This window comes from Ammodytes marinus (genome assembly GCF_949987685.1).
Source record: "Ammodytes marinus genome assembly, chromosome: 17".
NCBI classification, from domain to species: domain Eukaryota; kingdom Metazoa; phylum Chordata; class Actinopteri; order Uranoscopiformes; family Ammodytidae; genus Ammodytes; species Ammodytes marinus.
Genome location: NC_137221.1, coordinates 18,196,985 through 18,211,825, shown reverse-complemented (window position 1 = coordinate 18,211,825; position 14,841 = coordinate 18,196,985). Strand labels below are relative to the sequence as shown.

At 41.3% G+C, this 14,841-nt stretch overlaps 1 protein-coding gene across 1 annotated transcript in view; it reads right to left on the bottom strand.

Moving 5' to 3' along the window:
* Positions 1 to 13,861, bottom strand: part of kcnh8 (potassium voltage-gated channel, subfamily H (eag-related), member 8) — a gene marked incomplete at both ends in the record, with an annotated part of 50,764 nt that extends 36,903 nt beyond the window's left edge. Inside the window, 2 exons of the mRNA XM_080044922.1 lie at positions 714 to 947; positions 13,786 to 13,861. Coding sequence (XP_079901048.1) covers positions 714 to 947; positions 13,786 to 13,861 — 310 coding nt within the window. The remainder of the gene's footprint in view (positions 1 to 713; positions 948 to 13,785) is intronic.
* Positions 13,862 to 14,841: the final 980 nt, after the last annotated feature.

Here is a 14,841-nt window from a genome sequence, read left to right as displayed (position 1 = left end):
CACAAGAGTAGAAAACAACTCTGCAATAACCATGCAAGGGGCACATGGCACCATCACACTTCACAGCAAGCATGCATCCACTGATGCCTGGATGTGCTCATTATTTTTTTTACTCCATTTTGTTCACTGGCCAGCTGGCTAATCAGTGAGGCACACACCAGACAATACCGAGCCACGTCTAAAGCTGTTGGGCTCAGCGTTATCGGAGGCTTAAAGAGTCACTTGCTGACAGCTATGAAAGTCAGATTTTTCTCACTAATAAGTGGGGGACTTCTGTGACTGATTGCGTGGTTTAATCACCTTTTGACGGGAAACGGCAGATAAAAAAGGGTCATCTATCAATAAATCGAGCCCATAACTCCATCTATTTATGGGTCTATCTATGCAAATTTAAATGTGACCTTTTCAGAAATAGCCACAACTGAAGTGCAATCCATTTATGGAAATTTTAGGGGCACAGTCCCACTTGGTAATCACTCTGTTGGTGCACTCTCTAGTGGTGTTCTGTGCTTGTCCACTTGTCTTTGTTAAACACTTAATTGGAAAATGGTCAAGGGAGGCACAGAGCCTGTGTTTTGCGGTAAAGTGTCTCGACATGGGCATAGAAAAGTGCAGCAAAATTAAATGATAAATGCAGGTGACAGCGGCGACAACAACTGAACCAACATCTCAAGACATAATTAAAAACCTAATTGGCTTTTTCCGCTGCTGACCTGTCTTGTTGTAGAACATGATCTCATCCTTAAACTCCTTGCGCTCCTCGAGGGCTTCGTCAATGCTGAGGATGATGCTTTCGCTGGTCTCTGGCCCGAACAGGAACTTACAGGCACAGCTCTTCTGCATGACCTCTGCCCGCGAGAAGCCTGTAAGCTCACAGAATCCATCGGAGCAGTAGACGATTGGAAAGCCCTTCGACACCTGTGCATTGGCCAGGATGAAGTTGCTGTCTGTGGGAGGAAAGGAAAGAAACAGCAAAGTTAGTGGAAGACAAGAAAGTAATGACATTTATCTGTAGCCTGAGTTATAGTTGATTTTTTTTTCTTACACAAACGTATAGGTATCTTTTTGATGTTGCTGTACAGAGTTTAAAAGGAATTATTAGCAGCAAGTTAAACATACAGTAGCAAGAAAATAAACTTTCCCAAAGGCTGTTTCACAATGCTACTACACACGTATACAGTGGGCTAATCAAATTGTATTTTTCCTAAAAATAGCTGCCTTTAATGGCTGAAAAGGAAGTAGACGAGAGTTTTGTGCAGCTTGTGAAACCTAAATAAATAGTTAGCTTAAAGGCCATACATTACTCTGTAAAGCTAAGGGGAAGAGCAGAGATCGGTGATTACTCACTGTGGGATAGTCATTATTAAACAAAAATCATCTTTCACATCACACAGTCAGTTGTTAAATATATATTAGCAGCTTTAATTCCTATTTTGGTAACACAAAATTTGGACATGACAACTACTCTGCCCTACAAAGGAGAAAGGCAGTAACTCAATTTTTTTCAAAAATGAGTTATTATCATTTTTGTGCCATTGAAGACAACCTTTGTCATGTGGACAAATATCTTTTCTCAAATGTGTTATATTTTGGAGAAAATAGGGGGTCGTTATTACAGTAACTTCAAAAAGCCCTTCTGAAACCAAGGTAAAAGACTAACTCAGAGTTACTGTATTCTTCCTTTGTTTTGCAGTGCTGAAGCAAGAGTTACTGTAATTCACCTTTGTTTTGCCTCACTTAAAAAGGATATGACTGTTTTTCAACACTTTAACATTGATTCATTTCTGTATTTCTGACTAGTTTCAAAATGCTCAAACACCTCCCAAAAGCCTTGATATAATTAGATTTTTAAAAGTTACTTTGACAAATAAAAAAAGTGTACAATAATGCTATATTATAATGATAAATGGTGATAAATAATATCAATAATAACAATAACATAAAGAATAACAGTAAAATATAGCCTACAATTTCATTGTACAATATAGGCCTATCATTATCAAACTAAAGATGTATTCACATTGGTCATTAAACAGCTTTTTAAAGCTAAGGTTTCCATATAAAATGGAAGTTACGTTAAGTTTGTTTTTGTAAGCTTTGCGAAGGAAGAATACAGTAACTACCAAATAAGGGTCAATGGTCAAATCAGAGGTAAATATGAATATGTTGCTGCCTGCAACTAGTTTGGCTGGACAAGAGGAAAACTTTAAAGTCATTTTTCTCAGTTTGAAACTCTCTGGAGTTACTGCCTTCTTCCTCTGTAGGGCAGTACTGTTCCCATAGGGAATTGTACCACCAACACTCTAGATGTGAGACCACTGCTTTTACCTCTTGACTCCCACGGCCCACTTTTAAAACTTCACATAATAAAAATTAAAACTATTCAACTGGTTAAGGAGTGGCCCTCTGGCTGCTTCACTGGATGGCTCTCGGTAGCCACCGGGTGCTGGAATATGACTTTTAACACACGGATAAAAAGGCTAGGGCAGAGGAAGGCCAGTGTGGGCTGCAACAGGAAGGTCATTTACCTCAATAAATGACTATCTGCAAACTGAAGAAGCTACTGTTACTCATTCCCTAGTGTTACGAAACTGACCCTGAATTTATAATACTTTTAGTGAGAGTCGCAGTAAGAGGGGTTATGGTTATGGGCTAAGGAGATAGAAAAGAGTTGGTAAATGGACTTGTATAGCGCTATATCTCTGTTTATCACAGACTCAAAGCGCTTTATATTGTTTTTGTACACATTCACCCAGTCACACTCACATTCATACACCGATAGCAGCAGCTACCACGCAGGGTAGGCTTAGCACTAGGGTGCTAAGCTAACTAAGCTAACTATCGGGAGCAATTCGGGGTTCAGTGTCTTGCCCAGGGACACTTCGACATGTGGCAGGGAGACGGGGGATCGAACCTCCGACCCTGCACACCAGAGGCGAACTCCCTACCCACTTCGCCACTGCCGCCACTGCCGCCCCAGTTGGAGAACAAGCATGAGTAGAAAAGCAGTGTGGATGTGCTGCACTGATGACAGTAAAGAAAAGTATCACATTAGTGCTGAGGGCTATTAAAATTAATTTGCCTATTTTTCTGTCGAAATACCAGTTTGAAAAGGACCAGCTGTTTATACCTAAATGCATCTATTACGGTACACACACACACACACACACACACACACACACACACACACACACACACACACACACACACACACACACACACACACACACACACACACACACACTCACACACACACTCACACACACACTCACACACACACTCACACACACACACACACACACACACACACACACACACACACACACACACACACACACACACACACACACACACACACACACACACACACACACACCGTCTGTGCCAGTGTAGGTGCAGAATGATGCTGAGCAGAACTAATAGACAGCCAATGTTTACAGTACAAAGACCATTACACAAGGCAGACAATTACTATGGATTGGCAGATTTTATAATGCGTGTACGTGGATATACTGTTGTAGGTGTGTGTATCTGTTATTTAATAAGCAGTCAAACTTGACCAAACTAGCCACATAAGTTGCATAACAAAAATGAACACACCTTGAAAGAAACATGTAGCATTAGCAAATTATTCCTAATACTTTTTGAGAGAGGTATAATTACAGTAAATCAACGAGTCACACACACACATTAAGCCACCCGTTTACATACACAAACACACAAAGTGACGTGAGCTTGTTTACAATCATTGCTCGGGACATCCTTCAAAGCAACCGGTTCCCATTACACGTCATTACAAAAATCAATTTTCCGCATCAATAATTCCTTATTCCGCCAACCTCCATGTTTAATTGATTTATGTGGTACATCAGGTTTTGTTGAAGCAAGTCACCTTAGATTTGAACAGGGAATACAACGGCAGAGAAAGAATATTCTGTGTATGCTTCCCACTAGAGGAATGAGCAACATGTTCCCTTTAAAAATCCCATTCAGCGATCAACAATTGCTTCTGCACGCTTGCTAAATATTGTGATTTATTGTCACAGTCTTTCAGGAGTTTGGGACTTTGAGCAAAGGTTACACCGAGATTATAATAGAGCAGATAATGGATATTTTTTGATCAACAAATCCCATGAGAGAACCAAAACCAAAGACACACCGGTCCATCTCTCAATACTTTCTGACTTCCCCCAGCCTGACGGTGGCACTCAAGCCAATATGTTCATAAATAACTTTGCATTAATCTTTCAAAAATGGGTCATAAATACAGTATACCATGTACCATCGTCACAAATGAACACTGAATAATTTCCTGAAGCAGCTGGGCACTGTAGTTTTTAGCAAACATTACTGAGCCAAGAGTAACAAGTGAAGATGTTGGGGACTATTTTCAGAGGCAGATTTCATGCTCTAGTGCGAAGATTCTGCAGCAGGACATTGTATCTGGGACTCAAAATAAACTACAGAGCCCCGGTTCACCGCGCTGAACAATGATTAATATCTTTTGCCCGAGAGTCGTAAACTTTTTCTGAGAGAAATAATATAAGGCTTTGACTTGACGGACAATATTTGTTGCAGGTATAAATTCATTGTTGTTTTTCAGTTTTTTTCGATTTGTTGATATCAACATAAATATAAAATATCGCAAAACATAATCCCAATTCATAAAAAATTATCTGAAATCTTTTGGCCATCAGTTATATGAATAAAACGCAGTGACAGCGAGTGTCGTTCATGATAGACAAATACCACAATGGAAATGTCATGTCAGCTGGAATACTGTGACTGTGTGGCCCCAGACAGATGGTCAGAGCGGGTCTCAGTGCTGGGACCGGCTGTCAGACGCGGGGCCCCTCAGGCCTCGGGGTAAGCAGGAGAGAGACACGGACAGGGCTGCTGGAGCAAAAGGCCTGCAGCCTGTCTGGTGGCAGCTCCCACAGCTAGAGAGGATGGCGCTGACAGAAACCAAATGTTTACATTGAAAAACACACTCTATGCTGTGTTTGACAGCAGATTACTTTGGTTGGATAGAATTGACAGATCTGCTGTTTGTTGTTTGAGCATACAGTATAGTATGTGTGCATGGAGGAAAGGCTAGGCTAGGAGACGTAAGATTATTTCTCGTTGTGTGATGCATATTGGACCACTTTTCCAATTTGTGCTGCTGTTGTCCTTACACTGGGACCAATTAAGCACTAGACAGACATATCTATTCATTACACATACATACAGTATGTAAAAATATTGTATTAATACAATAATCCATATAGCAGTATTGTGTAATTGGGATTTAACTTGATACCTTGTTCAAAGAACTTTTGAAATGCACTCAAAACACTATTGAGAGATCTGATTAGATTTATTTGACTAGAAAGCTTGGTCCCATGTATTAAAACCATTTTTCTTAATTTACAATTTATTTTATTTTAAAAGCACGTCGCAGCTTGAAAAATTCAAATTTTTATCATGATCTTTACCTTTTCTTTTAACTTTGTCTTTTCCACAAATTCAATCTTTCTCTCCCTCCCTAACACTGTCCTACTTTCCACGACCCCTTCCTTTCTTTCTTTGCCAACGCACCAGCACTTGCCTCCCCCGTCCTCGCTATACGTTCCCTCACTACCTACCTTCATATTCCCCATTTCTCTCCATCACTTCCTTTGTTTTATCCCTGCTTTCTTTCCTCTATCCACCTTCCATTCTCTCCCAGCTGTTCTTCATGACCCTCCTACCGCTTTGGATCTCTCCCATCTAATCACTCTTCATCTCCTCTCTGCCCTTGGAATCCCACCAGACGTTCCCTCTTTTCCCCAATCTATTTATTTCCTTCACTCTATAACCACGTTCACCTTTTGCCCTACCACCTATAGGCCTACAAGAGCATCATCTGCATACACTCTTACCATCTCTCCACAGCGCCCTGAATCTCTGCTGAAGGAAGTGTCTAAATGATCCCTTTCTTCTGTTCAGATTTCATCTCACAACTCCACCACCTCCCCTTTGTAACTTTCTTTTGATCTTTTTTTCTTCCCCTAACATTTTTGGATCCTCTCTCCTCTGTTTCAACCTCTTCATCGCTTCCAATGTTTCCACTGTATGTCTCCCCGTCCTGAATGTGTTTTGACTAATTGCTCCGGTGTACAAGCCCATAGATCACCCCGCCTCATGCTCACACTACTGCATGACAGTTGCTGGCGAAACCCCCACAGGGACACCGAGAGACGAGGACGAGTGGGGGAGAAAAGAAAAGAGAGGGAGGGCAGAGGAGGGAAGAAGGCAGGCAGAGAAGAAAGAGATAAAGACGTCAAAAGAGAGAGATGGTTCCAGAGCTTTCTTCTGCAATACAATCTTGTTATTGTTACCGAATGAGTGATTTGTAAAGCATGTGTTTGCTATCAATAAAATATATTTTTTCATGTGTAATTATACTATCAAAACCCCGGCAGCTGTTTCCCTCTTCTCAATAAATTCATTCATTTCGGTGGTTTTGCGGATTCATGTGCTTCCCATCAATCATTTTTTCAGCAAAACAAATGATAGCATTGATCCTTTGGTCAAACGCTTACATGAATGAGTGCTTACGTAAATGTTTTCCTGACAAGTGACCCCCTGTGATCATGCAAATGGTAACTTAGCAATGAGCGTGGTAAAAAAAAAACTACCATGTCCACACAACTTCCCATATTTGTGGTTTTAAACATACCCCGCATATGCTCCGTAAGAACATTAACCAGCTCCTAGATGATGGACCCCCTGACACCACCTAAAGTAACCCCTGAGCTATTTAAGGCACACCAATTCATAGGATATAGGTGAGCAAGCGTGAGGAAGCAATGGAGACAGAAAGAGGGAGAGAGAGAGAAAGAGAAGAGAGGGAGATGCAGAAAAACGACAGATATACACAGCGGGGAGAGAAAAAGATTGATGGCAAAGCGGGCGAGAAAGTGAAAGATGAGGACGATGTGGAAAGGTATAAGGGGAGGAGAAGGGGAGGCTTCGAAATAAACAGAGGCAGACAGATGATGTTGGGAAGGGAGCACAGGGTGATAGGGGATGTGAAAAGGTGAAAGTAAGAGAGATGGGGCCATGAGGGGTGGAACGAGTGAGAGATGGAGATTAAGTGTGGTCGAAATTGGCGGGGAAAGTATAGAGAGATAGATGGAAAGGACCTCCTCGCTATTCCTGCCAGAATTCATGCCATCCAGCCTCTAAGAAAATGCTACAGAGCAGTCACATAACCAGTCAAAAAGTCACCATAGAAACCACTCACACAAACACCATAGCAACCAAGGTTACAGCTGCAAACAGTTTGTCTAAGGGACGGATACCGAAGCCAGTCGACACATGGTAATATGAGATTAATGTCACATACCAAAGTTCCTGTGCTGTGTCAACAGATTGCGCTACCGTGTATCAATTACTTGTATCTGGTGGTTAAGTCGGAGAGCACACACACACACACACACACACACACACACACACACACACACACACACACACACACACACACACACACACACACAGCCATTCAAACAATGGTAATCCCCTCAGTCCATATAAGTGAAGAGAGACAATCATTAGACAAAATCCACTGCGTTAATCACTTATGTGGCTCTGTATCATTCAGTTCCCCCAAGGGCTCTCACCAACTGTAACATTACTCTGGTCATTACATTCCTGTAATTAGCACGCGCTTACTTGCCTATTTCTTCCTCTCTTCTGTCTTGGTCAGTAGATTTGATAGTTTTTTCTATACACTCCACTGTCTTTTTAGTCTCTTTATTCTTTTTATTCTTTTTGTTCTCTTCCTCAATGTCTTTTTACCCTAGCACCTATTGATCTCGTTTGGTTTATTGTGTGTATATATGAGTATGTGTATGTATCTAATTGTATATGTGGTTTTTTGATTGGTATGTATTTATTTGATTTGCACTTGCTCCTATGTATTGTATGTAAAGCACTGTTTTTAAAGCTCCCATATTATACACTTTTCGGTACTATTATACACCATATTATGTGGTCTTAGTGGTCCCTAATAAGTTTTTCTTTAATTGTTTGCTGAAAAAAACTTTCAGATAATTTATTGTACTATGCTGATGTTCAGCTAATCTCACAATGGCCTATTTTTTAAAAAGAGCTGCAGCTCCCCTCGTAAATATACAATCTTTGAGCTCCCCCCGCCCCCTGTCCGGAAGCGAAGCCAGATACGCCTCGCCCTCTGTCTGTCAGGGCCGTGGACCAATGAGAAATAGGGGTGTGGGCTGCACAGTGGAAGCTTCTGGCTTTCCAGTTTTTGAGGTCAGAAACGAGGAGAATTCTGACTGGAGTATATTGGGGGGGAGGGGTGGGGGTTTCAGAAAGGGGGAGAGTGAGAAAAGGAGAGATTGTTATTTTTTAAAATATTTTGGCAGTCTCTAGGCACACCGTGGACCCATGGATATGTTAGAACACATTTAAAAAGTGCATTTAGCATAATATGGGACCTTTAAAGGTGCTATATGAATAAAGATATTATATTCTTCCCTCTCTGCCTTCTCCAAATGTATGTCATTGCCTCTCCTCTCATTTGCAAAAAATAAATTGAGACTAAAAATGGGCCAACTTCGCAGAGACTTCTGGTGGTGAAACCGCCGTTTGTCGATCGGTTTGGACAGGCCATTAGAGACGGTGATTAGGGGATGATTCCTGCTAATTAGGTGGTTTAACAAGGCAGAAAGTCCAATGCAGTGACGGGGAGGCTCTCACACAGAACACCCAGAAGTTTGGTGGAACAGGCGAGGTTTTTTTGCCTGCTTTAAGTGCACAGTAATAATCCAGCAACCTTCCAGTGAGGACAGCGTTTGCCTATGTCCTCCAAACTGAATCCTTTGTCTAAGCCTGGTTAAGACCAGCGGATACTGCTTGGTTAGTATTAATTCAACACACTGATTTACATTTTCCCCACTCAGGAGAGGCCTTTAGCTATGTTGGTTTAATGAGTGAGTACGTAGACATTGTTGGGTATCTTGTTTCTGTTGACCAGTTGAAACATGTTGACTAGCAGGCAGATATCTTTCAGGAAAACATTTTACAAAAAATTCTGACAAAGTTACCAACTATCTGGTAAAGCATTTAGCTAAAACACAATATACTTTTTGTTTGTGGAGTCTAACATAGAGCTAAAAGGAGAGTGAATCTAATATACTATACATTTTTCAGGTTTTTGAAGTATACGAGAGAAGCTCAGTACAGTCAGGGGAAGGGCATAAAAAAAGCCTCCTAAAGCCGATACAACTCATTTCAAGTGATACAAATCTTTTTCAAACCAAACAAAGCAGGGCTTAGTATTGCACATTGATACATTTTCATTCATTAAAACAATTGTTTTCTTTACATTGTTCACTACTAGGAAACAAAACAACTCCATCCTTTCTTTAACTTTTTATCCTAAAATAAAACAGTAAGGATTTCAAATGGGTTTTTGGACAGTAGTGCCAATCCACCGCCAGAAAGTGAGGGCCGCTCTGCACCCTGCAGCACTACAGTCAATGATGATTGATCACTCCCTCACAGTCTCATAACTACACTCATTACTTCTCTCACAGTCTGAGGACAACATTAGACCAGTGCCTTTAGCATAATCAGATGGTAAAAATAACAATGGGGCAAAGTATCTATTATGGGAAATTAAAGAGTTGATGTGTTTGATAAAAGCAAATAGTCCAGGTTATTTATACTATTATAAAGCTCATTGAAACATAATGTGCGTCAGTATGTGGTCTGCAGTCTTTTTCATGCTCAATAATTAGCTCCCTGGGTCTTCCTGTGGGCCTCGGGGTTGCTGGTGGTGAGGCTGGGCAATAGGGAGAGCAACAGTAAGTCTTATGTCTGAGACAGAAGGATCTGACAGCTCCCTCCACTGTGTGCGATACTCTGAGGAGATATTAAACATTCACCTGCAGCAGCGAGTGGTAATCACGATGTGGAATCCCACAGACACCTTTTTAACGGCTTAATTAGACGCGCATGCATTTAAAGAAAGTGAATCAGCAGAGGGGGGACTTCTGCCACCCTTATGCTCAAAGACAGAGACAGCTGAGCGCATGCACACACACACACGATCACAAGCTTTGACACACACACACACACACACACACACACACACACACACACACACACACTCAGACACACACACACACACACGCTCACATACACACACGCACACACACACATAAACTTCCGTTACACAAACTGGCAAATGATGTTGAACACTTTACTTTCTTCTCGCTTTACTCTCTTCCTTATCTGTGTCTTTGTCTGTCTTTACACCTATACAGATCCCCACACTCTCTCTCTCTCTCTTTCTCTCTCTCTCTCATTCTTTCGCTCTCTCTCTCAATCCCATGCACACCAAAACATCCCGACTCAACTCACAGCTGATTCCAGTCTTGGCATCAGGGATTGTGACATTAATTAAATACCAAGTGTTCGGGAGACTTTACACAGCCCTCTGCTACAACTGTACCACACCATACCGTCTGTTTAATTGTGCAGAAGGACAGCTCAATATGGTCTACATATCCCCGATGAAGGCCATCATTTCTTGACAGTAAAGTCAAGTCAGCAAGTACTCTGAATCTACTGATGAGACTGCAGCAATGACATCAGTGTGAGGGGATGGGTTGGCTATGTCCAGGAAAACATGAATGCATATTACCTCAGTGATATGACAGCTACAGTATACAGAGAGACAATTACAAAGGGGATTAACTCTAAAATGTACAGTGACATTAGAAATTGATTTACTTTTAATTTGAATATTTTTTTTTAGGTTTTAGCATACTGTCAAAACTTTCAATGTGTATTCTTGTTGTTTTTCTTAAAGGATTTACGTAGAGCTGCAACTAATAATTGTTTCATTCATTACTCGGCAACCGTGTTGATAGTAGATACATTTTTTTAAGTCACTTTTTAAACTATAACACCAGTCACTCCTTCCAACTTCTCAGTTGGTGAATATGAAAAAATAATTGTAATATGAATGAGTTTGACTTGACATTTGGGAAATCGTATTCAGGATTCATTTTGCAATTATTTTCTATTTTATGGAACAATTTATTACTGTAGAAAATTAAAATAAAACTATGAAAGGCTTTGTGACAATATGTGATTGCAATACACAGAACACCACTACATTCAGCTACAGTGACGGACAGGTGGTAGGATTAGTCACCTGCATGGTACCCTGTTGAGGTGAAGACAGAAGGTGTCACAGCACTCTCACACAGTCTACTACACAGTGCAGAGCCACAGAAAGACTCTGGTATTTTAGAAAAAGGAAAAGGCAAACAAGGACACTTCCATCCCAAACCCAGTACACAGTGAAACACACCAACAAAACTAGTCTTTTGAAAAGTTAACTTTGTATTGAGCTGTGAGCTTCAAAATGAACAGCAACTCAGCAAAAGTCAGTCGTGGTATGCTGTAGAAATATTCAGAACATATGTTTGTGTTCTCATCCTTATGCAAGGAACTTTGAGTAATTGCAAAGCTGCAAGTTCCTTCAGACATGGAAAAGGGATTAAAAGCCTTGTACTCCTCTTACCTAAGCTATTTAAATGAGAAGGTGTGATGCATTTGGTGTCCTTTCACAGCCTTTAATTGAATTCCACCTGAAAGTTTCCAGTTATTAACCATCTCTTCAGCCACCATGTCATGCCCGGGACACCTCAATTTATATCTATCAGGCTTCTATCTATGGTTGACTAGATTTTTAAGAGGCCAACATTAAATGCTTAAAACTTATTTGAGTACAAATCAGATCAAGTTAAAGGCTTGCCTACTCTCACTTTCTTCCATTTACGCCCTGGCTGTGGATGACGTCAAAGGGGATCACATAGCAGTGAACCTAGCACTTCCCCTTATATGTGCTCCTGGCCAAGCCATCAGACCCAATTTGTCCCGACGAGCTCCGCTGCCTCAAATCGGCCCCATCTTGCACTTCAAATCTCAACGTTAATTTCCTCTACCTCGCTTCTCAAAGACAAGCCACTTTTGCTATAGGTACAGTAACCACTCCAATTCCCCTGTGTTACAGCAGAGCTCCATGGCCAGGCAGGCTGGATGTTGTGTTGCCACTAGACGTGAAGCCCGCTCTTAGCTATAAAGTGGTGCTCAACCTGCTGCCACAGGGCACTGGAATAAGAGTGGATGTCTGTGGTGACTATGGTGCCTCTCTAAGTGTAATACATTTACTGGACAAAATGAAGAACGCCCCAATGAGTGGGTTCAGGTGGTGACCTTGGCTTGGAATCAGCACATGATGTATTATTACCACTCTGGTCTATGATGAGTATTTTAACAATAAGAGGCACAGCGGACAACAATTTTTACACAGATATAAGTGTGTTTGTCATGACAATTGTCTTTGCAAATTTTGAAACACCAATAAAAACACAAAAGGGACTGTTTGGGTGTGTTTTTGACCCAAAATATACTATTGTAGTCTCCTTTAAGATACATACCATACCGACTTAATTCAAATTAAATGCACCATGATCTGATAAATAGAGCTGCAACGACTATTTGTGAATTAATTGATTTTATCGACCAGTTAAATAATGGCAACTGTTTTGATCCTCGATGCTAAAAGTTCAAATATTTGGTTTTGAATGTGTTGCATTTCCATGTATTAACAGTAGGCCTACCCACTGAACTTCAGGCTGTGGACTGTTGGTACAGAAGGACAAAACCTTTGATGGCATTGCATTGGTCTTCAGGAAACTGTTTCCAGGTGTTCGTAACAGAGCAAACAATTAATGGAGAGAATAATTGGCTGATTCATACACTCTGAACCAAGATGTGAACTGGTTTCTGAGGAGCTTTCCAAGAGAAAAATGTGAGCGTTCATTAATTAAAAAGTAGACTATACTAAGATGTGAAAGGCGAGAGTTCAAACATAAGTTGTCGTTTAGAAAATGCCTGTGTGTGTGTGTGTGTGTGTGTGTGTGTGTGTGTGTGTGTGTGTGTGTGTGTGTGTGTGTGTGTGTGTGTGTGTGTGTGTGTGTGTGTGTGTGTGTGTGTGTGCGCCTCAGCCCGGGGAAAGACTTGCTGTAATGCCGCCGCCGACCAATTAATTTTGATAAATGCGACTGCTGGTCTCAGACCGGCAGGAAGACTTGTCTGCCAAAGAGCAGAGATAATAAAGGTTATGCTGAAGCGAAAATGATGCGTGGAAAACTAAAAAAACGATTTAAAAAAGTTTGTTTCATCCGGTTATAGTCACAATATATAGGCCTTTGAATCAACGTATGACACAGGTTGTAACTTGTTCATATATCTCTACTGTATAGCCTATAGGAGGTGTGTGAGCGCCCAATCCTTTGTCGCTGTCTGGTGCTGAAGCTTCAGCACCGCGGACAGCGACAGACTCAGCCTGCTATAATTGCTTCTCCGGGTTTCCTTTTCTGTCTGTCTGTCTGTCTGTCTGTCTGTCTGTCTGTCTGTCTGTCTTTATGAAACTGTTTAAATTTATCTTGAAGTTAAAGTATATCTCTACACGGTCTGTGACATGTGGTGCCCTGATGACATTTAAATGAAAGCCCATCTACATCAAAACACAACGAACCGATAAGACCCATTTCTTTATTGGATGTGTTGCATGTGTTTTAATCAACTCAAGGATCTCGAGGACATGATGTAAGGCTGCAGTCTGCTATATCAAGCTGCTCTCAAAAAACACCCAAAAACCTCAACCATACACTGCACAAAAAAAAAGATTTGAAAAAGAATTAAAAGCAAACTTACGAGTGCCATCAAACCGTGTGGCTATAGTGTCCAGAAACGTGTTCTGCGGCGCCAATAATCCCTTCATCACAGGCATTTTCCCTGCTTGATATCGAAGTCCCCATCAAAAGTTACTGAAGAAAAGGCGCAAGTCGTCCAAACGTGTGAGGTGCTCCCAGTTAAGCCGCGGAACCTATTGGAACACAAGCAGCTATCTGGCCAACTCAGCACAATGCGATCGGTGGAGAGTGTACGCGGATGGTGCGCATACCCGTCCGTGTGTGTGCGGAGTTTCTGTTTGCGTGTGTAAAATGACAGGGGGAGATGAAGTCCACAGGTGCAGTTCAGGTAGTAGCCAGTGACGACCGCGAGGGAGTGAGACTCCCTGTCAGCGATGCCATTATTATTCCGTTGGATTCAATGATCGTCTCTCCACAGCGCGCAATGCCGGGAGACATCACCCTCATCAACAACAACCAAAGCGCAAACGGGGGATTTTTTAACAGTGTGGAGACGCTATCATATCACAGGCAGGAAAATAGAACTTTTGTTTTTATTTTGTTAGCCCATTCTTTTTCTCTATAGCTTTTAAGAATAATCAGATATGTTGAGGTTATGTCATGGATGTACATGTCTATTCGTTGAGGAGCTACATTGATTAAAATCCCGTTAAAAGTGTATATTAATAGTTTTTTATTGCATTATTATTATATCATTGTCACTTCTGACCTTAAAAATGCTTTTTTTCCACGCTTTTTTTGTTGTTGCAATTACTGATATTTGGGGAGAAAAAAATAGTGTTTATCGGGGCGTATTTATCGAGGGTGTGTGTTTGTGTGTGTGAGAGAGAGAAACAATTACCTGCAATTGCACAGTCGTTAATTAATGCAACTGAACCAAGACAAAGTAGCTGCACAACTGTTTGCAGAGTAATTGCTTGCGGAAATGCACTGCTCATTCACATGGCTGTGTTTGTGCAGTCTGGTACAGTCTGCCTGTCAAACTGTCGTAGCCGTTCTCTCCAGGCGTAGCACGCTCTACCTGTCAACGGGCGAACAGCTGGTCACAGTAACAAAA